Genomic DNA, 19,664 nt, shown 5'->3' on the forward strand with positions numbered 1-19,664 from the left:
GGTGAAGTTAAAAAAATTGTAATTCTCACCTAAAATGAACAAGTTAGGCCACATATAAATTATATCTCAATGTAAATGACTTTATAAAGGAAAATTTTAACTTTAAAAGCATAGTCATAAAATATTTTCTTTAAAAAATAAGGATGTTAATTATACTAATAGCCTGAATCAGCTACATAAACATGAAGGCAGGTTGTTAAGACATGAGTGTATATAAAGTATGACCCCTCTTACATCCCCCATGCTATCTCTCCAGACAAGTCTAGGTGCATTTTCTCTTTTCTTTCCATATTTTTCCCTATGATGAATGCATTAACTTCTAATAATAATTCTTCAGCATGCTGGCAGGGTGGGCACTGGCCCAATGGTGGAGACTCAGCATAAAGGTTCTTCTCGATTTGGCTCTGCTGCCCTAGTCAGGCTCCAAGGATGAGCCCTGGCGACGGCCCAAGAGAATGCAGTGTGGGGGCTCCTGTTGGAACAAATAAGGAAAGTGAGTTGCTGGGCATCTGATCTTTGGCAGCACAGGACAGGCGTGCATGACAGTTTGCCAAATTGAATATAACTCTTAAGAACTAACTTATGAGAAGGCCCACCAGGCGCTGTCAAAGATTCCCTTCCCAACACACTAGAAAGCATTCTCGGAGGGCAGAATGGTCCTTGTCAAATTATTTATAGGAGATTGGTTCACATACTCTGAATGATATGAATACTTCTAATTATATCCGAAGATGCCAAATGTCGCTACAAACTTTGCCGAGGGTTCCTGTTGCCAAGTGTTTGGCCCTGACAAAGAGGAGGGAGCTGCAGCATCAGCACTTCTGTTCCTATATAAGCAGGGCTGCCCCTCACACCCTATCTCCGCCAAGAGCCCAGAGGTAAGTGATGGATGGGAGCCTTGGGAGCCTGAGGACCCTGGGGGCAAGCAGCAAGAACCCAGTGGCTATCTCTGAGCAGGAAGCAAGTCCTCTTTAAGCTTGAGGGTAGGAGAACTTTTAAACTCTATACTATATGGGCAGGACTGCTGATCATCACTAACAGGGACACTTCTTGTTTCACAGTGAAGGACAGGCGTGACTCTACATTTTCATCCAGAGCCCCATAGGTAAGACTTGGATTTCTTCATTTGTTGATGACAGAGGGGATTTTAGCCTAAGGAATCTGTGAATAGTTCTTAACTATCCGTCATTTCCATGTTTTTAGAGCAGGAGGTGTTTTTGAGGGACGGCTTGTACATGCTGGAAATCATTTTTCCAGAATGTCTTATTCTCAGAGACTACTTACCCTCACTAGGATTAAAGGAACACTTGGGACAGCATGAATTTTGTCAGTGAGCTATCAACTGTAACTCTCCAGTGGCAACCAGCTATTTCATGCCAAGCCTCCTGAATAGCACTGAACACACACACACACACACACACACACACACACACAGCATGCTTTTCAAACAGTGTTACTTAAAATTGGAAGCATAAACATCTTGTTAAAACCATATCTGAGTTATTTTTAAGGATTCACTTAATTTTTGTGAGAAAAAAAGGCAGGTTTTCTTTCCACAGAGTGTTAGCCATTGTGCATAATTTAGGAGCAATTCTACTGTGACCCACAGAAGTCAGTACCTGAGAGTAAAGCTAACAGTCCACCAGTGTAGCACGCCTCTGCAGCAGAGGCTCACGGATCCATGTCCAGTCAATAACGTTTGCGCATGCGATGAACTCTTAATGCTTTTCTTTTTCTGAGAAGAAGGAAAAGAACCCCATGGAATTTCCATGGGAAGAAGAGCCTCTGTGCAGAAGCACTCATTTCTCTGTGGTTAAATCAGTCAAACTGAGAGCTGAAATCTCTCATGTCAAAGGAGATTTGGGAAACAGGGCAGTGCTAAGTCTCCTGCTCCCGGGGTAGCCAACGGATGAAAATCCAGAACCAAGAATTGGTTAGGAACTTCTAACAGACCACGGAGAGTTATAATATCCAATACCAACAAAATGAAAACAGTCCTTTGGTTTTAAGCAACAATGGTCATCTAAAAGATCAGAAAGTATCTCTGGTAGCTTTGAAAAAATACCAACAGCCTTCACTTGCACAAAGCCGTGTTTCCTTCCTAACTAGGTGACTGTCCCAGAGTGTGGCAGATGCAGACATTCTGCAAGAGACAAGAGGATTAAGTAATGACAGTTGCTGTAAAACAATCCGTCAACAGCTTTAACTACAGAGATCACTATAGTTCAGAGGGGAAAGCAGGGTGGAAAGGTTTTCATTGTAATCAAAGATGTAGGTACCTACTCCTGGGAGTCAAGATTCTGGCGAGGACACTTGCCAAGTTCTAAAACTGGGTCTTCAAATTTTCACAAGATATCAGATTGCAGAAGGGGTCTCAGCCTGCCACACTTCAAATCCTCATCCACAGTCCTGACTTTTGCTTTTTCTTTCTCTCTTCCATGTCCTCAAAGGCCGAAACCTCGGCTAAATAAGTAGCAGCCATGAGTACGGGTTCGGACGCGGAGATGGCTATTTTTGGCGAAGCTGCTCCTTACCTCCGAAAATCGGAGAAGGAGAGGATTGAGGCCCAAAATAAGCCTTTTGACGCAAAAACATCTGTCTTTGTGGCGGAGCCCAAGGAGTCTTATGTGAAAAGCGTTATACAAAGCAAGGATGGAGGGAAAGTGACCGTGAAGACGGAAGGTGGAGCAGTAAGTGAAAACACGGAGGGCCCTCTCTGGGATCGTTTCTCTGGCTCAATCTAGACGCAAGATCTCCCTTGCTAAGGATCCTGCGGCCCCATGAATATCCTCCTCCTAGGATTTGGTCCCAAGATTTGGGAGCTAAAGGGGTGCAGGCTACAGAGCTTCCCCTTCCCTACTTCCCTCAGGATTCAACTCATCCATTTTGGCCTCCACTATCTTCCTACATTTCCCTACATCCAGGTCTTAATCTCTAAGCCTGTGAAAAAAATAAAACTACCTAGTTCTATCACAAAAGTTTCTGGGCTACTTACGTGGTTCCATAAAGTACTGATAAATTTAAAGAAGTTTCTTGTAATGGGTGGGATGAGAAAAAAATTGAAAATGCTTGGCCTAGCAAAAGAGAATAAAAGGAAAAGAAAAGAAATCTTGTTAAATACATGAGTAGTACTGCAATAACCAGGGGTCTTTGGGTCTCTATTTTGTATGCCGGTTTCATTTCCTCTGGCTATACAACAGGGGAAGTGGCAGTCGCCGGTTCATAGAGGGCTAGGTGGACTTGATCAATGCACACTGCATGGGTGTCTGAAAAGCAATCATGCTAAACCTCCTGAATTTGTACAATTAAATGTGTCAATAAAAAGGAAACAGATTTCATTAGCATCAGATGTGAAAATTAATGTGCTCAGGCCTTTAAAAGTCACCGAATAACCATATGAAGCAAACAAAGTGTGCTCAGTTGTAGCTCTAGAACCAAAATGAATAGGCAGACATAAACCCTATCTCAAACCACTCCGCTTCCTTACCAGACTCTCACCGTCAAGGAAGATCAAGTCTTCCCCATGAACCCTCCCAAATACGACAAGATCGAAGACATGGCCATGATGACCCACCTCCATGAGCCCGGAGTGCTGTACAACCTCAAAGAGCGTTATGCAGCCTGGATGATCTATGTGAGAGCCCCCTTCAGCCCATTTATTTCTCATAAAAAAAATGAAACAGGAGGCACTAGATTGACTTTTCTGATCTTTTCCCTAGACCTACTCAGGCCTCTTCTGTGTCACCGTCAACCCCTACAAGTGGCTGCCGGTGTACAACCCTGAGGTGGTGGCGGCCTACCGAGGCAAAAAGCGCCAGGAGGCCCCACCCCACATCTTCTCCATCTCTGACAACGCCTACCAGTTCATGCTGACGGGTGAGTGGGGCATCTGTTTATAGGGATGTGCACACACAATTGGGATGGGCAAACGGAGCTCACCCCAGTCTTATTATAAGATACCCGTGCCTCATGGGACTTGCCATTTCCAAACAACAACCACAGCCATGACATTTGCTCTTTCCGGCAGTCATCTCCACTTTAGGATGTGAACGGGGACACTCCGGAATTCACTGGCCTGCCCAAGCCAACAGGGCTAGCAAATGTCAACTCAGATAAAGCGAAGAGCCAGTTTCTGAAAACAGATTTGTTCATTTTTTTCCAACTTGGATACAAAAAAGTTCAAAGAGATCCCTTTAAAAGTACCTTCTCAACAGTCTAAAAGAAGAGGCCTCAGGCATATCCAGAGAACTCTGGATTCTTATGTGGATTTTCAAATGACACAGCCGATGTTGCCAGCTTTGGAGACAGAGCAAGAGTAAGCTGGAGATAGAGCATGGGTAAAGAGGAATTATAAAATTCCTCCCATGGACTTTGAAACATTCTCCTATTCAAGTCTGCTAGCTCTGCTTTATCAAAGCACACTCATGATCGGTCCCAGAACAGCACTAAAACCGTTTATCTTCACATATAAATGCCTCTGGATACGTTCTCAGTTCCCATGTTCCCTTTCTTCTGTGGAGTTTTGGTACCTGGGCACATTTCTTTCTTTCTTTCTTTTTTCTGTTCATATTGTTGTTCTTGCTCATAGATTGTCTTTTAAAGGGGGTGGGGGTATGGAAAGTGACACACCAGGGACCCCCCTATGACAAACTGGCCTGGACTTTCACAAGGACTCTGTGCCCTCTTTTCTCAAAGTTACCCCGGTGTTGGCTTCCGCCAGAGGTTACAGTATCCAGAAACTACAATATGCACCGCCACCGAATGACTCTCCAGGCTTTGGAGCTACCCTAAATTTAAAGTCGCCTAGGCTCCCAATCACACTTTCCATACAAATCTGTGCAGAACCATGGCATCGATCTGCTTAGTGTTATCCTAATATTGGCTGAAGCACTGAGCCATTGCTTTCTTTTCTGTTCTCCTAGATGCATTACAGTTGTCATGATTTTATTAGAAAAAGAAGACAATCTTATACATCCAAAATCCATACCCATTTCCTTGAACAGAAGCTCAAGGTTTTTTAAAGTCTAAGTGTGTTCATACATTTAAATAACATGTAGATTTGTATTGATTATCTCTGGAAATACTTTTAAACTTAGAAGTTTCAAAAATCCACAGTCTATCAATTCAGAATTGCAGAGTTGATAAACTAGAAATTTGATAAAATACATTATTACATAGAGATAAATATCTATATTAAAGAGAAATAAAATGAACTAATTAATTAGCTAATTAATTAATTAGACCATTTCTTATTTGACATCACCAGTAGTCAAATTAGTGACATGAAAAACTGGACAGAGAGCAAGAAGTTGAAAAATGGAAGTCAAAATACCTGACTATCTTCAACCTTAACTAGTTCTGTAACTCAAATTTAAGAAGCCATTTTCTCTTCTAAGTCTCAGCTTCACTGTCTGCTAAGTGAGAGATTTTTACCTAAGCAACATCTAAGGTCTCTAATGACTTCACAATCCTGCAACTGTTACTCCTTATAACAAAAATCACCTGAGGTCTGAGGTTTTCTTCCAAATAACCCAGAGAGGTTGGAATAGCATAGCAATGTCATGAAATTGGCCAAATATTAATGACTATTACCCTGTAGGGCAGGTGCCCAAAGTCTCATTATCATCGTCTCTGCTCTTACGTGCATTTAAATGTTCTTATAACATAATTTTTAAAAGTAATATAAAATATCCACCCATGTATTTGGATAACTACAGTAAAAAATAAAGTAGTGGAGAAAAAGATGCCATTCACTGTTGCTGGGAATGTAAAATGACAGAATTGCTATGGAAGACAGTAACGTGGTTCTCCAGCACTTGGAGTATAATTAGGGTCTGATCAATGGTCCCTACTTCTGGGAAGCTAGCCAAAAGAATGGAAGCAGACATTCCAAGACGTCTCTGCAGATCTAGTCCACAGCAGCATCATTTATAACAGCAAAAATCTGCATGAAGCTCACACACCCTGCTGATAAATAGTTAGGCAAAGGATGGAATGCTCCTGCAATGGAATAGTACCTTTCCTTTTAAAAGAGTTAATTCTGGCAGTGCTACAACACACATGAGGCTAAGTAAAAGAGTCACAAAGACAAATACTGTGTGATTCTGTTCTTACAATGGCTTGATAATAGACAGCTTTGTCAACAGAAAGCTGAAGATTGGGAGCCAGGTCTAGAGGAGTTGGAAGCCGCTATGTAATGGGTACAAGGGGTCGTTTTTACAAGATGAAAAGATGTCTGAAAGCAGAAGGTACTGATGGCTATACAACATGAGAGAACATAATCCCACAGAACTGTACATTTAAAATAGTATAAGTCTAACCAGGGAAGCAGGTCCGCAAATAAAGTACTTCCACATATGTACGATGAACACGATATGATCCCCTAGCAACCAAGCAGATGCAGCCTGGGCCTGGGGCATTTAGGATTCTCCCCCCAAACAAACCGGATGGCTAGACTGGATGTATCAGTGAGCTTTAGGTTCAACTGGGAGACCCTGAATCAGTGAGTACGGTGCAGAGTGATCAAGGAAGACCCCGCCCCCACCCCTCGGACCAGTCTTGGGATTCTGTGTTGTACACACACACAGCTGCTCATGCACTTACACACATAATACACCACAAAGACACACAGAAAACTTAAAAGGTGATAGATTTTATGTTATGGATATTTACTAAAACAAACAAAAAAATCAATATAATGAAAAAAAGAAAATAGGTGGTTCCTTGCCTCTTGCTTTCACAAATCTTGCTCTAAGAGTTGATGAGTCTGGGATCACCTGTCTTCATTACTTTCTGTTGAATATGCAACTAGTTTTGACCCGTGGTCTTTATTGCTTCCCCAGATCGTGAGAACCAGTCCATCCTGATCACGTATGTGACTTTCTTCTTCTTTCTGGTTGGCAGCAACTGTCTTAACCATTGCCAGTAGATTGCACAGTTCTGATCTCCTTTCCCCTGTGTTTTAACAGCGGAGAATCCGGGGCCGGGAAGACTGTGAACACGAAGCGTGTCATCCAGTACTTTGCAACAATTGCAGTCACTGGGGACAAGAAGAAGGAGGAATCTGGCAAAATGCAGGTGGGTCTGGTAGCCAGAATGTGGATCCAGACTGCTATGGTGCCCAGAAGTTTGGATCCCCAGATGCAAAGACTGCTCTTTCCTGTGTAGGGGACCCTGGAGGATCAAATTATCAGTGCTAACCCCCTGCTGGAGGCCTTTGGGAACGCCAAGACCGTGAGGAATGACAACTCGTCTCGCTTTGTGAGTCTCTGGATCACAGAGGGGCCCTACCTGTCCTTACTTGCTGGGGTCATTCCATCTAAGTTGATAATTTAGATGTTTATCTCCATGTGCTTTAGTGTTTAGTATTAAATATGTCTTTATCTTTTCCAGGGCAAGTTCATCAGAATCCACTTCGGTACCACAGGGAAACTGGCATCAGCTGATATTGAAACATGTGAGTAACTGGACCATTGAAACTCTAAATGGAGAGACAAGCCAGCTTGGTTGCAGGGCCATTCTGCACTATTTTTCTATGCAAGAAGGCTGCAGAACAGCACTTGGCCGCTAGAGTCTGTGAGCTAATGCCAGACACACCCACACAGTTCAGTATCTCAGTCTCAGGCTAATGTTCCCATCTCCATTCCAGAGGACTTCCAAACCTCAGAAGCAACTCCAATTTCCCACCCCCAGGGTTACCTACCAGTTAGCTCCAATACGGTAAATGTCTCCAAGGTAGACTTTTTCACAGATAATGTGAGGTGATGCAAAGACACTAGAAGTTGGTTAACCCACAGAGGACTTGAATTCCCCCATTTGAAACTAATTTCAGGGAAGAAGTGTGTTTCAGTGGCGGCACCTGTCCTCATATGTAACCACAGGATGTGCACACCGAAATCTCAGTAGAGCCAAATGCAGTGTCCCTCAGTTTTGGCCCAAGACACTAAAGTTTACACTATGTCAAAAGAATGTTTTCCTAGTTTGACCTCTTTCTTTCCAGATCTTCTAGAGAAGTCTAGAGTCACTTTCCAGCTAAAGGCTGAGAGAAGTTATCACATTTTTTATCAGATCACCTCCAATAAGAAGCCAGAGCTAATTGGTAAGGGCAAACTTTAAATTTGTGGTTGGAAGGAAAATGTCTACTAGCAATTTCTCATGTCAAACATCTACCCTTAATTCTGTGTGCTCAGAAATGCTCCTGATCACCACCAACCCGTATGACTTCGCCTTTGTCAGTCAGGGGGAGATCACGGTGCCCAGCATTGATGACCAAGAAGAGTTGATGGCCACAGATGTAAGTCACAGTATATGCATACACTTTTTTAAAAGCCTATGATGTATGGGAACGGCAACAGCAAGCCCCACAGAGGTGTGGTCACATTAGGGGATATTATAAGTTATCATAGTGTCTTCTACCCTAACCTCTGCCCTTTCATCTTTTCTACTAGAGTGCCATTGATATCCTTGGCTTCTCACCTGAAGAGAAAGTGTCCATCTATAAACTCACAGGGGCCGTGATGCATTATGGAAACATGAAGTTCAAGCAAAAGCAGCGGGAGGAGCAGGCTGAGCCAGATGGCACTGAAGGTACCAAAATACCCTCCATGTAGGTTTGAAAAGGAGAATTTTCAAACTGAAACACTTTAAACCCCACCCCATACCCATATCTCCTTGTGACTGCACTTGTGAAGACTACAGGACACTTGTATACACACATGGCTCCCCCCACACCCTCCTTGTACACTCCTCCATCACTTCATCACCACTGCCCATTCAAATAAGGTATGTCAAGCCTCAGCAGCCATGTATAAGCTGACCTAGAGCCGGAGAACTGGAGACAGAATGAAGTGGAATTCCTGCTTTGTCCTGGCAAATCTAGGTCTGAATACATGTTAGATTCACATGTTGTTTTAGCATTAGCTAAGAAAGTCTCTTTGTATAGAGTAAGAGGTTAAGGATGCTTCTACATACATATGTATATATATATATATATATATATATATATATATATATATATATGTGATGTGTGTGTGTGTGTGTGTGTGTGTGTAGCAACAAGCAAGAAAGATAAAAAAAGGAGCCAACAAAGAAAAATCACGTGCCCAACATATGAAGAGAGAAACATTCGGTACATAGAAATCACCGCCCAGTTACTCACCTGCCCTAAAACATGCCCTCCTTCCTGTCCCTCTCCCTTCATCTTCTCTAGCCGTTCCCTTTCATCCTGACATGTAGCATGGCACATATTAGATGTGTCCAGATATTCTGGACTTTTAGAGAGGGTTACCACTTAAGTTAACCCTTGCTTTTTTAAATAAAGAAGTAGGTTCCTTTGATCAGATCAGGTCAAATTCAGGAAGGTAGACACAGGAAGAGTCCAGCTCCCCTGCCTTTTACCCTCCCTAATGGTGAGTGCTATAGCTTATTCATCTTACCCTTCCAGCAATACCGGAAGTCTTACAGGGAGGGACTGTGTCTCATAACCTTGAACTGAGTGTCACCATAAACACTGTTCATTGTGGGCAATGAAACTGTTCTCAAATCCTACTTGCAACAAGTCATTAAAGAGCCAGTATAAGCGACCAACCATTTAGTGACTACCAAGTACCTTAATATACATGCAAAGAACTTCATTTGCCTTTTTGTTATGTGATTTAAAGGTTTTTTTTCAACCTAAACAACAGAATAATTCAATAGGAGAAAGATGAAGGGGCAGGCTAAGGAGGATGCCCATTGGTAAACACTTCTTGATTTGTGTCACCACAGTGGCTGACAAGGCTGCCTATCTCCAGTGTCTGAACTCTGCTGACCTGCTCAAAGCCCTCTGCTATCCCAGGGTCAAGGTTGGCAATGAATATGTCACCAAAGGCCAGACGGTTCAACAAGTAAGCACATATTCTCCATAAATCACACTCTGAGGCCTACATGACTCGGCTTAATAACACTAACAAACATCGCTATGTCTGCAAAGGTGTATAATGCTGTGGGTGCCCTGGCCAAGGCTGTCTATGAGAAGATGTTCCTGTGGATGGTCACCCGCATCAACCAGCAGCTGGACACCAAGCAGCCCCGGCAGTACTTCATCGGGGTCTTGGACATCGCTGGCTTTGAGATCTTTGACGTGAGTTATCTTTATAATAATACGAAGTGAGGGACACAATTTTAAACTTCAATGTACTAAGTGACAATTATTTATATTGTATATATTGCTTAACTCCAACATTGAACCTAGTACAAGAGTAAAAAATCTAAGGTAACAGAAAACAATAACAGCTAAATTTATCGAGCAATCAGTATATTTTTGATACTATTCTAGGGACTTCAAAATGTTGCTTCATTTAACTTCCAAGAAAGAGAAGTTTATGTTACCATTATTTTTGTTATTATTATCATTATTATTATTATTAGAAGGAGTAGTAGTAATAGTAGTATAGTGAAAACTAATACACAAGGAAAATCAAACACATGCTAAAGATTTGATGGGTATGTAACACAAAGCCAAGATAGGATCTATCTGCCGCATTTGGTACATGTACAAGACACCTTGCATTGACCTGGGCATGAAAGGGAGAAAGCCCAAAGGTAGGAGCCAAGCCATAGACGTCAGCTTCTCCTCTTCCAGGTTTACCTTACATAAACTACTTCCCTGTCAGGCTTCAGCTTTTCCTGGGTAAAGTGAGAGAATGAGTGATTACAAAGACTCTGAGATCTTCAACTGCTGTATTGCACCAGGTCTCTATTTCCATGGATCAGACAAGTGAGGGTTTGTGATGTCAGCAGAAAAGAAACTAACTGTCCATTTCATTGTATACATCAATTAAGGGTCTCAACAAACTTTCTTTAAAAACATGACAGCCAAAGGTAAAAAGTATGAACTCTTCTAGAATTAGTGAAGAGAGATTAGCACCTCTGTTAACAAGCTCTTCTAATAAGCCACTTTTCCTGTCTATCCTACATCAGAACCATAAAGCACAGTCGTGCCTTGCCATACATTCTTGTTTCTGCGATCTTACAGGTGAAAGGAAAGTAGAATCTGTTAGAACTGTAGTGTAGTAGATAGACAGGAGAACAGATAGGAAAATTAAACGTAGATTTTTCAGGAATGGTGCTGCACACCTATATTCCCAGCACTCAAGAAACAGAAACAGGCAGATCTCTGCAAGTTCAAGGTCAGCCTGGTTTATATAGTGGGTTGAAGGACAGCCAAAGTTACCTAGTGAAACTCTGCCACAAAAAAGAAAAGAAGGGGGAGGGGAGGGGAGGGGAGGGGAGGAGAGGGGAGGGGAGGAGAGGAGTAATTGATATCTGAATATCCAAAGAATGCCCAGTGTTTACAAGAAAGACGTTTCTCCCTGGGAGTATTGAACAAACAATAAGCTTAAATACATACATTTAACCTCACCACTCTGCTCAGATTATTTTCCATAAGAATATTTTCATTAACAGATTTTATTCCTATAAATATCCACTTAACCTGGGAAATCTCTACTGCTCTGTTGTAGTTCAACAGCCTGGAGCAGCTGTGCATCAACTTCACCAATGAGAAACTGCAACAGTTTTTCAACCACCACATGTTCGTGCTGGAGCAGGAGGAGTACAAGAAGGAGGGCATCGAGTGGACCTTCATCGACTTCGGGATGGACCTGGCGGCCTGCATCGAGCTCATTGAGAAGGTTTGTGTGATTTTTATGGAAGGCTCTGGGTATGAGGCTGCATCTCAGATGTCTTAAAGGGCTCAAGAAAGTATCATTGTCCTTCCTATCACTTGAGAGCTGGACAAATGGGAAGAGCACTATACAGAAGTCATTCACTTCCTCTTTACAACGTTTACATGAGAAGGGTTTGGGAGGTGCTGCCTCCATTCAGTTTCTCTCCATTTTGTTCCAATACTGACTCATATCCAGTTTAAAGGCAGTTGTGAATACTCCGCCCATGACAGTTGGCTTCACTGAAGCACTCTTGCTAGTTCTAATCTGCCTCCTTTAGAGTCCTGGATGTCATGAAAAGAAATAAACATTTTTTTCCTAAATAAAAACTGATGCACAAACAATATAGCCAGTGTATCTGAAATCAAGAAGTCAAATTGCTAGGCTACTTAATAATCTATACTAAAGGAGAGTAAATATCTAAAAGATCTTAAGCAATGTCTGGGTTATTTGTAATTTTGTTACTGTACATGGAGTCAATATTCTCAGACAAAAGTGCATGTGTGTATGTGTGTGTGTGTGTGTGTGTGTGTGTGTGTGTGTGTGTGTGCTTGCACATGCACACATGCACATGCTCAAACACGTGCAGGTACATCACCTGGGCACATGTGAATGCCAGAGAAGGATGCTAGGTGCCCTACTCTATCACACTCTGCCTTACTCTCTTGAGATAGCATCTCTCACTAGGTTGATGAGCTCCTACCTGCCCCACAACAGTAGGGTTTCAGGTATGTGTGTGACCACACCTTGCTTTTATGGGTGTTCTTGCTCAGCAAGCATTCTCACCTGCTGAGCCAGTTTCCCAGTTCCAGAACACTCTTTTTGAGGTAAAATAAAACTTTGACAACAAATTTAATTCATTTAACAGGGGAAAGTATGATAATGAAAGGTATTTACCAAATTACCCATAAACTCTGTGGGATTAGTGCTCTACTATCCTTTTGGCTGAACCTAATGCTACAGATTGCATGAGAGATGGAATGATGGGAAGGTCGTTCTAGAGATAACAAAGGGACTGTTTGAGCTTGGAGCCCGACTTACTTTGTGCGTTTATTTAACTGGGAAGGCTCATAATTCAAAGGACAGCCACTATATCCGCGTCCAATCTACTTTTCTGAATTTAGCCACTGGGCATCTTCTCCATCCTGGAAGAGGAGTGCATGTTCCCTAAGGCGACAGACACCTCCTTCAAGAACAAGCTGTACGACCAACATCTGGGAAAATCCAACAACTTCCAGAAGCCCAAGCCTGCCAAAGGCAAGGCCGAGGCCCACTTCTCCCTGGTGCACTATGCGGGCACTGTGGATTACAACATCACCGGCTGGCTGGACAAGAACAAGGACCCCCTGAATGACACCGTGGTGGGGCTGTACCAGAAGTCAGCAATGAAAACTCTGGCCAGCCTCTTTTCCACATACGCTAGTGCTGAAGCAGGTACTTCTGTGCCCTACATCCAAATGAAACCATTCCCTCAGGATGCTCCTACACCGCTCTGACCCTAGGGAACCTACTTTACTGATGCGTTTTCTTCTTATCTCAGATGGTGGTGCAAAGAAAGGAGCTAAGAAGAAGGGCTCTTCTTTCCAAACTGTGTCAGCCCTTTTCAGGGTAAAGTATAAATTTAGATTGGGAAAAAAAAAGTATATTCAGTTTCTATGTATTATATCTATGCAATTTAGAATAAATTAGGAGGGAATGGGATAGAGATAGGAATCACTTTCAACATTCACTCATCAGGATAGATCTAAAGCAATACCTGGGTAGAGGCAGGAGCTTTATTCTTTATTCCTTATTATGATTACCTGCTGAATTTAGGAATGCCAATATGTCCTTAGAAGCTTTGAAGCTTCTTGGTCACTACACACACACACACACACACACACACACACACACACACACACACACACGAGCATGTGAATAGATACCAATAATAAGGATGCTTTATTTTTACTTTTTTTATTAGGTATTTTCTTCATTTACATTTCAAATGCTATCCCAAAAGTCCCCCATACCCTCCCCCCACTCCCTTACCAACCCAATCCTACTTCTTGGCCCTAGCATTCCCCTGTACTGAGGCATATAAAGTTTGCAATACGAAGGGGCGTCTCTTCCCAATGATGGCCTACTAGGCCATCTTCTGCTACATATACAGCTAGAGACACGAGCTCCGGGGGTACTGGTTAGTTCATATTGTTGTTCCACCTATAGGGTTGCAGACCCCTTTAGCTCCTTGGGTGCTTTCTCTAGCGAAACACTTCTGAACCTCAGTGTGATTATTCCCTGGGAGGGTTGTGTTCCAATCCCATTAACAGCGCCTTTTGAGAAGACGTGAGATTTCCTTTGTTCTCTTTGGGACAATATCTTCCTATGTAGGTCAAGCTGACTTTGAACTTGTGAACTTAGTACCTCAGACTCCGGGGTTCTAGATTCTAGGCATGGGCCACCTTGCCAGGATTGAAGTTTCCTTTGAAAATGAGCATGTATTCTTTAGAACATGCTCCCCCTGAGGTGGACGGAACAGACAAAAGTCACTAAAACCGAGCCTAGTGATCTAAATTGATGGGTAAACTACCAAAGAATAAAACTTCTACTTACAAAATAGTGAAGCTTTCCCATTATATACGTGAACATTCCCATAATGCAATTATAACTCTTCCACAACATGGCTCTTGCTGAGAGGAGCACATAAGGTATCTAGTCTAAGGCCTGCTTGTGAGGATTTTGATCCCTCATTGCTTTCAAAACTAAAACACTAGATGGTTTGTTGGTCTAGTGGTATGATTCTCAGTTTGGATTTGAGAGGTCCTGGGTTCAAATCCCAGAAGAGCCCCTCTTTTCCTCAACTTCCATTCGTAATTTGCCTACACCACAGTACCAGATAACAAGTCAAAGAAAGGGCTAAAAGTCCAAAACTAAAATGTGGGTGTGACCAATGACCTTTGGCCTAACCAGAAGATTTGGTCTTATCTTTTTTCCATCTCACTTTAATCTACATTATCCAACAAAACATAAGGTTGCTTCGTAAACTTGTCTGTAAAGGCATTTTCAGGCTTAGATCTTCACATTATTTGTTTTGATTTCCTAGTGGTTGAGATGTGTGGGGAAAGCATATGTGAGAGATGTCTACAAGCACGTTCTTTACGGCTGGGCGACCACTCTCCGTCATAATCAATTACTCCCCCATAGACTCTCGGCAGAAAATGTTTTCAAGCACCTAAGATCCACCCACACAGAATTACATTGACTCACACTTTCACACTCTTCTGAAAACAAAACAAGAAATTATTGGAATGAGAAAGGTTGGAATGATTGCAGAGCTGGGTTTTCACTGGAACTTGCCAACTACTGTGAACGGTATGCTGAAGACAAGAGATGCCACAGAGGTCATCTGCACTGTTTTCACACGAGGCCCAGGGAGACATAGGATGGCACGTAGTCAGCCTAGTGGCAGAGACAGCCTATGGTCAGTCTTCTGATTCTGGCTGAGAATAAATACTGCCTGTGTATGGAGGCCAGTGACCATGCTGTCCAGACCTAGGTGCTATAATGGACACCTTGGTCATCTGCATTTCTTCCCAGCATTTTGGCCTCCTGACCATTTAAGCAGCTTAAATGCTGAAAGCCTTCAAAATGCACAGCCGTTACAGCCTCATATGCTTATGTCCAGTAGCTAAGAATGTGGTGTATAATTTTTTACCAAAAAGGAAAAAGGAAAAGGAAGGAAAAAAACTCAAAACACAACTTTCTCACGACTCTTCTGTCTCACTTTCTAGGAAAACTTAAATAAACTGATGACCAATCTGAGAAGTACACACCCTCACTTCGTACGGTGTATCATTCCCAATGAAACGAAGACTCCCGGTAAGACACAAAGCATTGATAACAAACTAGGCTCAATCTGAAAATTCGTCACCCAGTACTTAACTAATTTTCTCTGTGTGCAGGTGCCATGGAGCACGAACTGGTCCTGCACCAGCTGAGGTGTAACGGGGTGCTGGAAGGCATCCGCATCTGCAGGAAGGGGTTCCCCAGCCGGATCCTGTATGGGGACTTTAAACAGAGGTCAGTCCTCTTTGCCGAATGGCACTAAATGCTACGAATGTTGCTCATTATATCATTAGATCTCTACTTTAATTTTTGTTCTGGGAGTTAAACAACTACTTCTCTATTTGGTAGCAGTAGGGCAAGTGATTACAGCTCTCTGAGCATCCCTTATGTGTTTAACTGTACAGATACAAGGTTTTAAATGCAAGTGCTATTCCAGAGGGACAGTTCATCGACAGCAAGAAGGCCTCTGAGAAGCTTCTGGGCTCTATTGATATCGATCACACTCAGTATAAATTTGGACACACCAAGGTATGGCTGTGACTCCTGTACACCTGACCCATGGACCCACAGCCCAAGTGTGGGGATGACCTGTGACTCTCTGTTCCTCCAGGTTTTCTTCAAAGCTGGTCTCCTGGGTCTCCTGGAAGAAATGAGAGATGAAAAGCTGGCCCAGATTATAACAAGAACCCAGGCAGTTTGTAGGGGATACCTAATGAGAGTGGAGTATCAGAAGATGCTGCTGAGAAGGTAACAACTATGTATATTCTCGGGATCACAAAGTCCCCACACACACCCTGGGGACTGTCCATCAGCTTTCCTCATTCACTGATCTTCTGATTCTGACCTTAGCATGAACTTTCACCCCTATGACACATTAACCTTAGTGTCACACTTCAGGCTAGACTTCCCAGAACTTCTCTCCTGACCTCTCGCCCCACCCCTACCCCCATCCATCCCACACACAGAAACATTCTGCCACAAGCACTTTTCATCAGCCCACATCTCTGTTCCCAGCTCTCCATGAAATTCCACATCAAATCCAGGCTGCTTTGCTTGGCTGTCAAGGTTCTATTCCCCACTGTATCTTTCATATCTTTTTTCGTATCTTTCATATCATGGCTTTTCCTAGCCATGCTAAACAGTTCACTTACCACTTATTTTCATGTCTGAACAGACCTACCCAGTGACAAGTCCCTTTTCTTCTTTCTCAAATGAGCATCCTCCAACTTATCTATACAACATTTTTCACATTGCTCTAGCCATGCACATATTTTACTAATTTTGTTCATCTGGATTTTAAGATTGGCATAATAAGAGTATTGGTTCTCCCCCCGCCCCCCGCGCCCCATCCGTCTGTATCACAGCTTGTGTCATGATATCTGCCTTCTCAGAGTTGGATTTCCTAGCAACCAAACCAATAGAAATAAAACTTGCCTGGTAATAAATTTAAAGATGCCTACATATTGCATAAGCCACCCAAACATTGCCAGCCCATTGCTATACCAAACTTACCATTTGAATGTTTTTTTTTTTTAATTTAAATAAAACAACTTTGGAGCTTACCTGATGCTAGAAATGTCTCCACATGCTAACGAATTTATTGTGCTGGCAATACTAAGCCACTCCGAGAATTTAGAAAAGCCAGTATATTACTTGGAGACAGCAACAAGAGAAGAGTGGCTAATTCGGTGGTGATTAATACAGGAACGATTTGAAGGAAAGAGTAGCTGGGCTGAGGTGAGGTGAACTCTTCAGCCTATGGCTTCTCACCTCGAAGCTCACAGCTGAGTGGCAGCGGCAGGACAGCACAGTCTGATTACAATGGCGGTGTTCTCCCAGACACTTCTGCCACGTGTGCCTGCTCTTTCTACAGCAGGGGTTGCTCGGATGGTATAATCTGTACCTTCCACACTCAGCCCATCCTTGCCATCTTGGCAAGGAGCTGAGAACACTCAATTGCTTCATATAGCAGAGTAGCCATACTGAGGACATTAGGCTCTAACTCCGATCGTCAGGACGGACATGCTACAGTACAGGAAAACCATGTGGCCTGCAATAAACGTCAATCACACTGCTGCCAGTGAAATGATTACCCCATCTTTCCCCCACATCCCAGAGAATCCATCTTCTGCATCCAGTACAACGTCCGTGCCTTCATGAACGTCAAGCACTGGCCCTGGATGAAACTCTTCTTCAAGATCAAGCCCCTGCTGAAGAGCGCAGAGACCGAGAAGGAGATGGCCACCATGAAGGAGGAGTTCCAGAAAACCAAGGATGAGCTGGCCAAGTCGGAGGCAAAGCGGAAGGAGCTGGAGGAGAAGATGGTCACTCTTCTCAAAGAGAAAAATGACCTGCAACTCCAGGTTCAATCTGTAAGTGCTCTATCCTGACCTGACCATATCATAGCACCATACTGCAGGGGTGCTTCCTGGACTTTCAGAGACTGTCACTTACAACATGGGACTTGTCTTGAGGGAAAAAAAATCTTTTGAGAGGGGTGGATTTATTTTTTTCAGTAGTTTAATTTCCTTTCAATAGTGTGTTGAGGAAGAGAGCTATAGTTACTTCTACATTACACAGGGAAAAGGGATGATTCACAACGTTGAAGCAAGTAGGTTAAAGCTAAATTCCCAAATCTTACTCAAATATTTTATCTCTTCCACTTGGCTTCATTGTCCCAGCCTTAAAAATGTAGGTCTGAGCTAAATCTACAGGGGCTTTAACGCCAGATATGTCAGAGGTTGAGCCAGGAGGATCCCACGGGCCCACCTGGGCTATAAAACAAGTCCAAAGCCAATTTCAGCCTTAGCAATGGAGTGAGGTTTTTCTCTCAAAATAAAAAGTTAAAAAAAAAAGGGGGGGGTCAGTGCTAGAGATACAGCCCACTGGTACAGTCCTTTACCACCTGCTGAAAACACAAGAAAACAAAACAAAAATAAATAAATGATAATCAAATCCCCAACAACGGTTTTATTTAGAAACTCTGAGTGCTTAAGGCTGTCTTATAAGACAAGATAATCGGTACTCGGGTGGCAGAGACAGGCAGAATCTCTGTGAGTTCAAGGTCAGAGGGTCTACATAGTGAGTTCCAAGACAGACGGGGTTATGTAGAAAGACTCCGTCTTTGGAAAAGTTAGAAGAACACCCCTCTTTTCCTCATCCCTTGAGATTTAACTCAATGAGTACACATGATGCATTTACACGAGCTGAGCCTTACTCTGGAAGGCAGGGCGTGGCACCCTCTCCAACTCTTCCATCCCATGAATAAGCCTCTTACGGTCACCCTTCCTGAGTCCAGGAAGAGGCTGTAGTCAAGGATGGGAGTGAACCCAGCAAGAGCACTTCAGGCAAACAAAACTGCACATTTCCTGGGTCAACCAGCCCAACAGTGGTAGGGAGAAATTGTGGGAAGGACAGTTTTCCAAATGCTTGAGACTAGATCCTCTCTGTCTCCTCCCATGGTTGACCACAGGAAATATGCACCTAGTGCATCACTATTAAAGATAAGAACAAGGACCTGAGAAGTCCTCGCTGCATCCAGTTTAAACACTTAAGGTAAAACACACACTGAGAAGCTGGAGAAATCCCCAGGGCAAAGGCATCTAGCAAGTTAGTGGCTGATTTTTTGAGTCTTTTAATTAGTTACTTATAAAATTTTTAGGTAGCAGCATAATTTCTCAGAGTTGCTTGTTCTTATATATTCTAAAATTCATTTTGAGGATAATAAGAAATCTTACATAGAAATGGAAACTTTGAGCAATTATAGTGTTAGGAACTACCAGAAACATTTGAATGAATTAAAAATGATGTGTGGAAATGTATTTCATTTACTTTTTACTTTTCTTTTTTTTTTAATCCTATTTGACAACCAGTATTGATAAAATGATTGAAATCAAAACTAAACAATATCATTAAATCAACATCTTTGACTTAAACAACTAGCTCTATAGTGCTCAGAAATTATTACAACTTCCTTATTTACATATGAAAAACTGAGAATGGAGGCAGGGGGCTGGGTGGTGAGCAACTTGCCCTAGACAAAAAAAACCTATGGATCTTTGGAGACAAGAAGCCAGGCTTCTTACTGCCCTGCCTGCAAATCTTTCTCTTTTCTACACACAATTCTACAGT

At 42.6% G+C, this 19,664-nt stretch overlaps 1 protein-coding gene across 2 annotated transcripts in view; it reads left to right on the forward strand.

The window, feature by feature from the left end:
- Nucleotides 1–2,480: 2,480 nt before the first annotated feature.
- The window catches only part of LOC110304385 (myosin-8), a 28,693-nt gene continuing 11,509 nt past the window's right edge, over nucleotides 2,481–19,664 (forward strand). The window contains exons 1-20 of one of the 2 annotated variants that reach the window (XM_021175725.2): nucleotides 2,481–2,690; nucleotides 3,491–3,634; nucleotides 3,720–3,876; nucleotides 6,843–6,870; nucleotides 6,969–7,077; nucleotides 7,168–7,260; nucleotides 7,393–7,456; nucleotides 8,000–8,098; nucleotides 8,190–8,293; nucleotides 8,448–8,586; nucleotides 9,766–9,884; nucleotides 9,971–10,120; nucleotides 11,502–11,672; nucleotides 12,830–13,146; nucleotides 13,247–13,313; nucleotides 15,479–15,566; nucleotides 15,650–15,767; nucleotides 15,938–16,061; nucleotides 16,144–16,280; nucleotides 17,650–17,905. In XM_021175725.2, coding sequence (XP_021031384.1) covers nucleotides 2,481–2,690; nucleotides 3,491–3,634; nucleotides 3,720–3,876; nucleotides 6,843–6,870; nucleotides 6,969–7,077; nucleotides 7,168–7,260; nucleotides 7,393–7,456; nucleotides 8,000–8,098; nucleotides 8,190–8,293; nucleotides 8,448–8,586; nucleotides 9,766–9,884; nucleotides 9,971–10,120; nucleotides 11,502–11,672; nucleotides 12,830–13,146; nucleotides 13,247–13,313; nucleotides 15,479–15,566; nucleotides 15,650–15,767; nucleotides 15,938–16,061; nucleotides 16,144–16,280; nucleotides 17,650–17,905 — 2,694 coding nt within the window. Of the gene's footprint in view, nucleotides 2,691–3,490; nucleotides 3,635–3,719; nucleotides 3,877–6,842; nucleotides 6,871–6,968; nucleotides 7,078–7,167; nucleotides 7,261–7,392; nucleotides 7,457–7,999; nucleotides 8,099–8,189; nucleotides 8,294–8,447; nucleotides 8,587–9,765; nucleotides 9,885–9,970; nucleotides 10,121–11,501; nucleotides 11,673–12,829; nucleotides 13,147–13,245; nucleotides 13,314–15,478; nucleotides 15,567–15,649; nucleotides 15,768–15,937; nucleotides 16,062–16,143; nucleotides 16,281–17,649; nucleotides 17,906–19,664 lie in introns of both variants that reach the window. The other variant, XM_021175726.2, reaches the window with a different exon arrangement.

The sequence above is a fragment of the Mus caroli genome, chromosome 11 (assembly GCF_900094665.2).
Source record: "Mus caroli chromosome 11, CAROLI_EIJ_v1.1, whole genome shotgun sequence".
Lineage (NCBI taxonomy): Eukaryota > Metazoa > Chordata > Mammalia > Rodentia > Muridae > Mus > Mus caroli.